Source organism: Leptonychotes weddellii, chromosome 12, assembly GCF_054177405.1.
Source record: "Leptonychotes weddellii isolate Sample4059 chromosome 12, ASM5417740v2, whole genome shotgun sequence".
Taxonomy (NCBI): Eukaryota; Metazoa; Chordata; class Mammalia; order Carnivora; family Phocidae; genus Leptonychotes; species Leptonychotes weddellii.
The window spans coordinates 33,761,861-33,774,292 of NC_138380.1; the positions used below are offsets into that span (position 1 = coordinate 33,761,861).

The following is a 12,432-nucleotide window of genomic DNA, read 5'->3' on the forward strand; positions in this document are numbered from 1 at the left end:
TCGTAATTCTGTCATTTATGAAAAAGATAAGTAGTGAATATTATTGGTGGGGCACAGGTTTTTTTAAATGTGAATTTATACAGAACTATGAAGTACGTCTGAATGTATCTCCGTCCTCAAGACACGTATCTTCCCATATCTGGTAGAGGCACCACTGTATAGTTTATAAATGGCCCAGCTCTGGTGTCAGAGAGCCTGGGGTTTTTTTGTTTTTTGTTTTTTTTTAATTCAGTAGCTGAATCAGCCTGGGTGAGTTAATTCATTTTTCTTATGGCTGTTAATTACCTCCTAAATGAAGATGATAATAGCACTTTCCTCTCAGGATTATTTGAGGATTAAATGGGAGAACAGATACACTTCATAGTGTAATGCTTGACACCTGGTAATTGGTCAGTAAATGGTAGCTCTAAAGATTACGATTTTCAAAAACCCAAATAGGAAATATACTTTAACATAACCAGAAATGATAAATAGTATTTGGTCTTGAATTCTTATATTTTATAAGGAATTATTGTTGATTTTTTTAGGTACAAGTTATTATAGTTTAGGTAAGATTCAGAGAGACTTACTAGTAAACAGAATGGCATCAGGGTTATGATTTGTTTTAAAATACTTCAGCAAGAAGAAGAAGAAAAAAAAATGAGAAACAAAGTCAGAAGAAAAGGATAGGTGGAGCCATATAGTGGAGCTAATTTAATGATTATGGGTTCCCTGTGGTAGGTATATGGGTTCTTGGTTTAACTTTTATCAATATAGTGTGTATGGTGGGCGCCTGGGTGGCTCATTTGGTTAAGCGACTGCCTTCGGCTCAGGTCATGATCCCAGGGTCCTGGGATCGAGTCCCGCATCGGGCTCCCTGCTCGGCGGGGGGCCTGCTTCTCCCTCTCCCACTCCCCCTGCTTGTGTTCCTGCTCTCGCTGTCTCTGTCTCTGTCAAATAAATAAATAAAATCTTTAAAAATATATATATATATAGTGTGTATGGTTAATGAGTTACCTGCTTGAAATGATTTCTGCACGTAGGCAAACAAGCAATGAAGAAGAAGACTGGTTTATTAATCTGGGGTCTAGTCACTAGTTGCATGGATGGTCTTGGTTCCATTCTGCCTACAGTAATATTCCTGGGTTTATATAAACTGACAATAATATCCCTGATAATGAATTTGGCACAGCTTGAGAGGAATGTTTTCCTAAGGTCTAGGACATTCAGTATTTTATAATATGTGCGTTATAACACTACCTTTAAAGCATAAGCTCTGACTTATATATAAAGCAAAGGAGCAGCTGTTAGCAGATGAATAAAGATTCTGTGAGAGGAAATACCTTACATGCTCAAGCAAAATCCTGTGTCTTCATTAGCACCAGCTTCCCAGAAACTCTGAATTGGTACAGGTGTGTCCTCTCAAAAGTGAAGAATTGCAACAGTTCTGTGAATGACAGATTACCTCTACCCATTCAGTTGTTCATTCATTCCCTCATGACACAGGCTACATGGGAGCATCTGTTGTGTGCTAGCAGAATGAGACCTTACTGGAGATTCAAAGACGAATCCTGGAGCAAATGGCAGAAGGGATCCAGGATGCAGGGGAAGGAATCTACTTTGAGAGGAAGGGCACCGCTTCTAACGTGGGAGGAAGGGAGGTGAGGGCAGTGAAATGTACAGAAAATGTTGAGATGGAGAGACTGGGTTTGTGACCTTGATCTTGTATAGGTAAGGCTGGGAAGCAAGATCTCCTGTCACTGGAGAGCGAAAGAGAGAGTGAAGTGGGGGCTGAAAGTGATTTACAGGAACATGGTGAGCGGACGCTGAGCAGAAGTGTGGTAGGAAGTGAGTTAGTGAGGAGTAATAGAGTTGCTGTGTGTGGTGAGGCCCCTCGGAAGAGAGACGTCTGAAAGGGGTAGTGAATCCTGGCTCCCAAGTTACACAGCTAATTCCAGGGGTGCTCAGGAAGTCGGGGTCCGAAGCAGGTGCTGGCGAGATGGAGATTGAAGCATCAGAGTTGGAAAAGAGCAAGAAGATTGGGAATCTAGCATCATGATGAGGAGAAGCAAAGAAATGACAGCCATAGCTTCTGATAGGTCTCTTCCGAGGCAGATGTGATCTAATAATAGTCTTTTCATTTTTTAAAGGAAATTAAAGAAGTGGCATTTTGTTTTGTTTTTGCAGGTACTGGGAACATTTTTCAAGAGCTTATAGAAGGCAGCTGTCAGAGAGAATGGTTGCTCAGCCCAGCCTAGGAAAAATGTGTCTGTGTTGTATGCATCATAGTACATTGTACGTATTGTACATAACACAGTTAAGAGAGCGGATCAGAAATTTTAATTTTCTGAGCACTGTGCTAGAATTTCTCATTTCATACATCATTTGCAACTGATTAGAGTGTGATCACATGAGTTCAGCATTGATATTTTTATCATAAATGAAGAGCATTTACGGTTTGTGAATGCTGAAAGGTAGCTGGCAGAACTCTTCTTAGAGTTTTGGGTTACGAAGCTAACTCAAAATTGTAACCTCTCCAAAGCACGGCAACAGTGTAGAGACAAAGTCTGGCCATACATGCAGGGAGCACAACTCTGCTGGAGAACAAAAATAGATGAAGAAGGCGTTCAGAACTCCTCCTTGGATTGTGGCAACGTGGGCTATGCTGTACGGCTCAGAGCGTTTCCTGCTGTGTCTAGACGTGCTGGCACACATCTTACTGTGGGCGTCTGTCCACTAGTGACCCACAGTGACCTTCCCCTGGGGCCTCCTGTTTAAAGGTGCTACCGCTTCCCACTCTCTCTCTTCTTTTCCATCACTTAATTCTTCCAGCAGGTGCCTGAAAATTGTGACCGTCGTCACTTTGGAGTTAATCGGATTTTGTGGTTTGCTTCCCCTTTGGTCACACTTCTGTGTCACGTATTAAAAAAAATAACAACAAATAATCGCTTTGGAGATGTGGTGATGTCTTTCATCGGGGACATTTTAAGAAACGGACCAGGAGGCAGATCTAAGTTAAAACAAAAGCAGAGAAATAACTTCATCCGTGCTGAGAACACACAGGGCAGAAGCCATCCACTCTTTTTATCCGTAGCATTTTAAGAGCCTTACAATTCCATTTATTTTTCAAATTGCAAATTAAAACGTGATTGTAACGATAAGTGGCTGGAAATTCAAGGTGGCAGAAAACTGAAAACTCAGAGTCCGTGGATTCAGAACTGGCTTTCTCATTCTTAGCTCTCCCCACTCATTCTGGCTCCTTGCCTCCTCTTACTTAGACAGTGTAGTCTTGGAGAATGTGACCAGAAGGTCCTTTTACCCCTCTTCCTGTGTTTTGAAAGACGACTGGGTTGGTGTTCTTTTTACCAAGAAGCTGGTCATCTCTTTCTTGCTCTGCGCTGTGTTTGCTGCTTGTAGGGAATTCCGATTTCATTTTCCTAAGTTCCCCACTGAAGAAGTTACAGTCACACTGAGCAACCCATCTCCCAAGGACTTCTTTGGTATTCGGTGCCATTTCTGTTGTAAGACGGTTGAGCACTGACAGAGGAATAATGAATGATAGGGCCCTCGTTGGCTCTTATTCTGAAGATAAGACTTTATCCAAACCTCATCATCTTTTTGTGTCCACTTGGTGGGCATTGATGCGGTTAAAAGAAGCTTATAAGTCTTTTGTTGTTGTTGAGGCAACACATTGTAAGATCATGCCATTATTGTCTTCATTTTTGTTGTCATCCTTCTACTCTGGTAGGGATGTGCTTATCAGTGAGAGGGAGAACTCGAGGTGTTGAGGGCTTCCGGAGTGTTGATGGAGTTATTTCGTGGTACTCTGTGTGCATCAGAAGCACACTGTCGGACCTGTCCCTATGGGAGCATCATTTGCAAAATCTGTCATGCTAAAAAATGTGAATAAAAATTGGCAGACACATATACAGTGCCTTTTCCTCAGTATTTCTATTTAGAGATTTTTGACTGCAAGTTAAACAGAGACTAGGTCTTCTTTTTATTTCCATTGAGCATGATTTCACACTGTTGCTGTTGAGTCATTGATGTTCATTCATTGAGCAAACAATTACTGCTGTCCTCCTCAGAGCCAGGCACTGATCTGGGCAAGTGGGGACACGTCAATGAATAATACAGGAAAAAAAAAATCCCTGTCCTTCCAGAACCTGGATTCTAATGCTACTGAAAATACTCTTAAGCTTTAAGTCAAGTATTTTTAAAGACAGTTTCTATACCATCTCTTTGTATTTTAACCAATATAGTGTTTCCATTTCACAAAAATATTTGCAGTGTCTAAAGCAATGCATTTTAACTTTTTTGGTGCCTTTGGCTCCTTCTCAAACTTATGGAAACTATAACCTCTATGGAAGGTAATGTACCTGTTCTTATACACATTAACATTTGTATATCAGGTTAGACACTTTGTAGCTGTCTTGTTTTGTTTTTTTTTTAAATCATTTCACCTTTAAAAAACCCAATTGCAAGTGTCATCTAGCTAATAAATAGTATTTCATAATGATTTAGATAGTTTTCAGTTTTTAAACTTGTAATGAATACAAAGAATCTGTCAGTAAATTGTTGAAAGGAAATTTGATTTTTTGTTATTTTCTTTTAAAAAATAGAACATCTTTTTGAGATAATAAATGCATGAAAGATGTGTTGCACTTAGTGGTTTTATAGGGCTTGACTTACTTCCAGTTTTATTATTTATTCTGTTTTCATTTAAGATTTCCTTGCAAGGAACTGCGTGCTTCAATCCAGAGTATATTTAAGCTCCAGGCTGCACTATTTTCAAGATTTCTTATTACAGGTGCTTTCCCTAACAAAGAGGCATTGTTAGAAAGGTCAGAATAATTACCGTGCATAGACCAGAGTGTTTCCTCCCTCACGGTGTGTCAAAAATACAGTATTTATAATGATCAAATTAGGTAAATTCCCAGAAGAATAAGCATAAGATATTCTGCCTATATAGGCCTTCTTATTTCATGGTTCCTGTTTCTATTGACCAGGTCCTATCATTGCCTACTTTTTGTTATTTCTCTGAGAAACTTGTTTTCTAGTGAAATTTTTAATGAGTTCTCTAGAGATGGTACAAGCAAGTATTTCCCTGAGTTTCCCAAATGGTATAGCTATTTCTAAGGATATTACTTGAATTCCACATTGGGATTTCTGGGGTCTCAATTCTTTTGAACTTATAGTCATTACTGTTTTTCTCAGATCAACGTCAACATCAAGTCAACGTCGATCATTTTTTAAAATTCATCAGTCAATGATGGATGGCACAGGCAATGTGAAATGGCAGGTGATATGTATATCACTTATTTATAACTTTAAAAAGCATGGAATTCCTTTTTTCATTGAGTTACACTTTTCTAGAAAGAGTTTTGATTCAGATAGCTTTATTCTCTGAAAAGAAAAATAGCATGAAGTGCTTTTCAGTCATCTTAAGTAGTAAGAAAGAATCAGCATGATGTTCAGAATTGGCAATAGAGTTGACTATAGTTTAAAAAATTATCTCCCCTTGTATCATTCAACTGAAAAATCCTTTGCTATCCTGACAAAGCCATCACATTAATTGGTTGCTTAGTCCCTCACCCTCAAATATTTTTAGGGTAAATCTGGGCATGGATATTCATATTAAAAACAGAAAACTCAGAATCTGTCTACTCTTTAGGTGAACTCCAGAAACCTTGGTAGCGACAATCACTCTCTTTCCATTTCCCTATAATCAGTAAAAAGCTCATGACCCTAATGTTGCTTCAGTTTTAAAATTAGAAAGCACATTAATAGCTTTATTTAGGAAGTCTTGCTTGAGGAGTTGCTTTCATTTATTGCCAAGGAGAAACTGTCCCTTGTCTGGTCATGTGGTTGGGAGAAGAAAAGCAAAAAGTCTTTGGCCTGAAGGTACCAGGCACGCATTGCCTGTTTTCTGGTATATATGACTCTTGTAAAAGACAGCCAGCAATTCTAACTTGTCGGGTATTTGGGTCAAAACAGTGGTCCTTAAACATGACTGGGCTTTTATACATGCAGGGAGCTTTTAGGTCCATCCTGACCTAGTAAGTCAGGATGTCCAGGGTAGGGCCTGGGTTTTATACAGCTCCTAAGAGCATGTTACGCACACCTGGCTTAGGAGCCCCTGGATGAGAAGGCGGGCAAGTATCTCTTGTTCCCACTGAGCATTCCTTTCATCTTTCCTCTGTGCCACAGTGAGCACTGAAGCCCTTGGTCCAGTGGCCAGCCCAGCCTCCACCCACCTCCCCAGAGTCTTGCCTGAACGGCGATAGCACCAGCTCACGGGGGGTGTTAGTCCACGTTTAGAAAGTTGCTTGAGCCTTCCTGTTTTGAGTTGTCCTTTGCCACTTGTTCTAGGAAAGAACATGGTAACGGTCCCCCTCAGACTGTTGGCAATATCTTACACTGTTCATCAGTCAGAAAGCATTTGAGAAAATGAAGAAGTAGTGAAATAGAAGCATGAAATCACCATATGTTTGCATTCTCTTGCCTTGTGGATAGAGGCTCTGGAATGAGCACAGCTAAGCCATGCCCTTACGTCTTCTCACTCTTGCCTTTGTCCTCTCACTCCCACTGTTTCTGCCTTGGCTCCTGGCGCATCTCCCTTCGCTTCTGCTCGTCATCGAGTAGATATCAATTGTTATTCTTACACACAGCAAAGTTAACTTTAAAACAAGTGACTTTGCATTTTCAAAGGCACTACTACATGGAGTAGTTTTTGGTCAAATGGTTTCATAAAGTATGAGTGTAAAAGAACCAGACAGTTCTGATTAGTTTACCAGAACATGAGCATCTAAGTGTTTTCTCTCTTCTGTTACTGTTACTCTGGGGATCCTACATTTGTTTCAGTGATTTAACTGTTCAAATGATTTTGGAAATATTCTTTGTAATTTTTTGTAGATGGATCAGTCTAGGCTACTAATCTTTCACATCACGTGTTTCAACCCAAGATATTCCCCACTCATATATTTTTGGATGAAGTACAGGTTGTGTAATTTTCACGTAGCCTGAAATCACCAGGCAGTTTTGCTTCTTACAAGATGGGAACTACAGAGAGGTAAACATGAATCCATACAGAGAAATAGAAAAGTCTCCTTGGCGTTGGCCATTCCTAATTTTAGGTGCATTGCTCTTTGAAGCCAACTGCTTATCCTGGGAACACCCTATGGGAGAGCCACTTGATAGGATGACTCAGAAGGCTGGGAGCACCCTCCCACATCTGGCCTGCAGGCCTCCAAGACCCAAGGCAAGGCCTTTCCTACGGAAGGGTGACTGCTTCTCAGTGGCTATGACAGGCAGAGGGGCAAGAAGACCAGAGCATCCTGTCCTGCCGAGAATGGGAACAGAAGACATCAGAGGGCTTCACATACCTATTGTACACCCCACATTATCTGATCACTGGTAAGAACTTTTCTATCAAACTCTGCTATGGAAATACACTCTTCATTATCAGAGATCTTTTTGAGTATATTGGAATACGGTAGCACAGCTGAGCAGGTGCACAGACGTAAACTCCCTAAACACAGATGCGTTTGTGGCTTGCTTCATTCATTCATTCATTCATTCATTTTCAGTTTCATGCGTTTTCATTATTATTTGTTATTTTATTGAAAATATTCATAATAAAAACCCTCCATTCACATGACATGGTTAGTCTTGCTCTCCTTAGTTCAAGGTAATCTGTTCTTTTAAGTACAGCTTAGCATTGTGGTTAAGAGCTGAGACTCTGGAGTCAGGCCCTGAATAATTGATTTCCTGGCTCCACCCTTGCTGATCATGTAAGTTTGGCCAATTTACCTAATGTCTCCAAGCCCCAGATTTCTCATATGCAAAGTAGGGATGGAGGTGGTTCCTACCATGTAGGGCGGTTGTGAGAAGTAAGTGAGAAAATCCATGTGAAGTGTAAATCGTGGTGCCTAGAACAGGGTAATATTTACCTGTACTAATTTTCCCCTGGCGCCGTCCTGGGGATGCTTATTTACACTCTTATTTCATCATCTTGGTTTCCTTAAATCCTTGTTAGAAGAAGGCAAGTCATAGATAATAAATAATTATGGTTTTTTATTCTTTCTTTCCAAAGAAAGAATCTGTCTTTGTTGATTTATGATATAGAATGATTTATAATGGCTCACACACGGAATTCAGGTGGACACTAAATTTCTCTGGGAGAAATTTCCTCTGGGAGAACATGGCAGTATATGGAAAAGTCAAATGAGGACTTTTTCCCCCCCTTTGCTGGTAATATCAACTCACATTTCTCAGTGTTTCTGGAATTGTTTCTATTTGCTTATTCATTCTTTGATGATAAAGAAGGACGCCGTATTCTCATTTGGAAATATATGATGTCACTGTAGGTTTTTCCATTACTGTATGTTTAATATAATAAAGATACAAAATGTGCATGGGGACAAGGTTAAAAGCATGATCTAGAATCTGGGGGTGCCATGAAGTTAATTAGGTGACTCTCACATCTGGTGGGGAGGCACCATTGATTGAAATGTCTCTTTGGAGAATTTCATGCATTTCTCATCATAAAGTAAAGGACATTATGGGGAAGAGAGGGAAACTTAGGGAGGTAAATAAAGCTCCCCAGTTATTTGGATTGTGTTGTATTTTTTTCCCTAAAAGATTGTTATTTGTTCAGTCTTTAATTAAACACTGAGGCAGTACCACATCATTGGCTAGCCGCTGGGGATGTAAAGGTTAATGATGATCACCCTGTACTCTAGTTACTCACAATGTATTAGCAAGAAACACACACACATGTTATGATTAGGAAAAAAATGTAAACAACATAATTGAGGTTTTCACATCTTATCGTAAGACGTTTTTTAAAAAGCTCACAAAAACTATTTTTGTTTTCTAGTCATAGACATCACCCTTTTCCTTACAGTAGAGTCTCGAAAATGCCTTTGTGCATGGCCACGAAAGTTTGTGAGAGAATTGTAGAAGATATACCAGAGTGAAATGTCAGTGATTTGTTTGGTTTTTCTCCCCCAGCTTTGAAGGCATACATTTTGGTATTCTCCAAACTTGGGGTGGGGGGATATTTATTTGTAATTCGAAGAGTCTGAATGTGTTGCTGTAGGTCAGCCTTCTGCTTAGAGTTGCTGCGTCACCAAAGCTGGAGAGAACCTGATTTGAGTTTGTATAATAACTTGTCACTAAGTGAATAAAAAAGATTTCTTTTTTCATTGGCCACAAAGGTTTTCTTTTTCCTTTTAATAGAAGTCTGGTTTTTAAAAAAATTGCCCATGAGTTATTTTTCCATAGTACCCATTGTCAGTCTATTTTTATCTCCCCCTTAAGGCATGCTTAAGCGAGGGGATGTCATTGGCTTAGTACATATTGATATTCTTTCTGAAACAGGATATGATATAGTATAATACTTGGATAACAGGATTCTGTCTAGACTGGTGAAATTAAAATAGTGACAGAGCAAAAAGAATCTCTTTCTGAAATAGAATAGGAAACATTGCTTTACCAGAATATTGATGAAACTTGCAAATATGGAGAGGTATTTTATATCCGTATTAAAGTTAAGGTTTTAATATCTGGAACGCTTTGTTGACTTTTGGATATTCATCTTATTGGTATTCATTATTTTAGACTGGCCTGTCAGAAGATAAAGTGAAATTTGTTTTAAACATTCCAGTAGGGATAAAAAGGAGCCTCAAACATAAGCGCATCTCAAAAAAATGTAAAAATATAAAGTAGCGCATGCTGTCCGTGATACAGAAGACGGGAAAATGGTCACACTGCTTGTGTTTGGGGCTAAAATATCATCAATAAACGTTTTTGATGCGTAAGAAGCAAAACCAAATACCAATCTTAAATCTCAGGAGTTTTGATTAACTAAAGCCAAGTTCTTAAATCATTTTGGAGCTCTGCATTTGTTTAATAAAATAATTTATTTCCCAATTTATTTCTCTAGGTATGTTTCCTTGAGCAAACTACCAAGGAACTATTTTAAGCCAGGGACTGCTGTGAAACTTGCTACACCAGATTTCCACTTCTTTCATTCCCATGAGGCCAGGAAGGGTGTGGGGAGAGAGTGACCCTGTATTCTTAGGACCAGGCTTGACTGAATCAGTGGGTGTCCCGAGCAGATGAATGACCTCTCTTATCTCAACATTCTGGAAATATTTGCTCTTCATTTCTATAAAGCAGAGAAAAGATTTACCTTATAGTATTCATATGAAGTGCAAAGGTTTTGAATTAACACATGGGATAGAATCAGTACTCAGCCATGCACCAAGTCTGTGATCTTGGACAAAACTATTTACTATTTCTCAGTTTTCCCATCTATAAAATGGGCATAATAGTAGTTCTGTCTTTATAAGGGCATAGTGAGGATCAATTCCTGTAAAGTCCTTAGCAGAGTGGCCATCAAATGGTGAATTCTTGCAAAAATAGTATTACCTGGTATGATAAAAGTATAATTCATTTATCTGAAGGTGAATTTTTACACATTTCCTTTAAGCATATCTTAAATTTGAAATAATAGTGAATTTTCTTCCACTGTGAAGAAAGCTTACAGCCCTTCTCCTTGAATTATAGTAGATGACAATTGGGTAACAGTAATTTAACTCTGCATCCTCGGTTGGATCTGTTATTCCCAGCCCCACCTTCAGAATTATATCATGTGGGAACTTCAGCTTCATTTGAGAATCCTTGCAGCGATTTATATTCTCTTCATTCAGACCTCATCAGTCACCACTCTGGAAAAATACCCAAAAAACCCACAGATAATAGGTGTGGAAATGACCCCACAGAAATGTGCATTGGTTGCCCTTTCTCATATGCGAGGGCAGGAATGGGTATAATGTAAGAATAAAAAAAAAAAAAAAACAAGGTAAGCCAGGTAGTTGAATCTGTTACATGTATCTATCTAGATTTAAATCACAAAAGAGAATTAAAATGTTGCAAAACAGTCATAAGTTCATATCCATATGCTTCCTTAGAGATGTGGTTATGGCTCTCATTTCTTCCCCTGTATGAGAGAAGGGAGATTTGGGTCGACAGAGCCATTATTTAAGGCAAGGATCGAGTGGTGAATAAGCATGGAGAGAGAGTTGGTAGTTCTGAGCCTCACTAATGCCCTACACTCTCTTCCCTGCTTGGTCCCCAGGCTGAAGCTACTCTGACCAAGGCCACACCGTGTGCTAATACCCCTAGTATTGCATTCTGTGGATGTTGGCTGTGTGTTCTTTGCCTGAGGCAGGCAGCCATTTGATTCTGTCGTAGGCACCAGGATATTGAAATTCAGAAGCTCATGGTTGCTGGTACATTAATTTTTCTCGGGCTGATATTCTTTCTATTTTACTTTTTTTTTTTTTAGATTTTATTTATTTATTTGACAGAGAGAGACACAGTGAGAGAGGGAACACAAGCAGGGGGAGTGGGAGAGGGAGAAGCAGACTCCTTGCTGAGCAGGGAGCCCGATGCAGGGCTTGATCACAGGACCCTGGGACCATGACCTGAGCTGAAGGCGGACGCTCAATGACTGAGCCACCCAGGCGCCCCTCTGTTCTACTTATTTATTTTTTTATTTATTTGAATATAAATGGGGTAACATTACCTTGGATCTAAATGATGTCCACAAGTATATATTGATTTGAATTAGTGGCTTATCAATAGCATTTGTGTTTGTATTGAATTTGGGGACCGTGTATTTATAAATGAAAGTTCTGTGGGGAGTTTGAGGTCTCCTTTTCCTTTGTGGACCAGTGCAAATTCAAGTTTCATTTCTTGGGCCTTCTCTTGGTGTTTTGGATGATAGATTTATAAGAGCACAAAAAATTAAGCCTTAAAAAAAAAAAAAAATTAAGCCTTCTACTAGATGGTTACCACGCAGGATGATGTCCTTATATGATGTTAATTAAATACTATGACTCAGCATGAAAAACAATACTCTTAGGTACAAACACACAAAACATGTTAGGTCATTTCTTTTTTCCCATAGTGCATTTGTTTCTACTTTTTGGAGTACTAAGAATGATATCACTGATATGGAAGCCTATTCTTTTAAAAGTTAATTTTTTTTGCATATATATTTATGTTTTCTGCTTTTGCAGTTGCTGATTTGCCAGTATTGTCAAAAGTGAAGCAAATGTTTATTGTCTTGGGCGTGCTCCTAATTTACATCAGCAATTTTAACATCAAATGAAGGACCTAATATGTTCTGAGTTTACCTCTTAAGATGAAGAGTAACTAGAAGACTGAGAAGTCCTTAGATATTAAATAATTTTTAGAATATTAAACTTTTTTTCTCTTGTAGTGAAAGATTTTTTTTGAGGCTGAATAGAAACGGACTTCCCAAAGCCCCAGATAAACCAGAACGACATTGCTCTCTCTTTGTGGTAAGTGGATCTTGTTTCCTCTAGGAGGCGGATTCTTCTAATTGTACTTTATGTTACTTAAGGGAAATAAATTATT

The 12,432-nt window shown here is 39.0% G+C and overlaps 1 protein-coding gene across 6 annotated transcripts in view; it reads left to right on the plus strand.

Moving 5' to 3' along the window:
- DOCK4 (dedicator of cytokinesis 4) overlaps positions 1 to 12,432 on the plus strand; it is a 417,063-nt gene that overhangs the window by 212,523 nt on the left and 192,108 nt on the right. For all 6 annotated transcript variants that reach the window (XM_081800230.1, XM_081800232.1, XM_081800233.1 and 3 more), the window contains exon 9: positions 12,275 to 12,356. In XM_081800230.1, the coding sequence (XP_081656356.1) occupies positions 12,275 to 12,356 (82 nt within the window). The remainder of the gene's footprint in view (positions 1 to 12,274; positions 12,357 to 12,432) is intronic.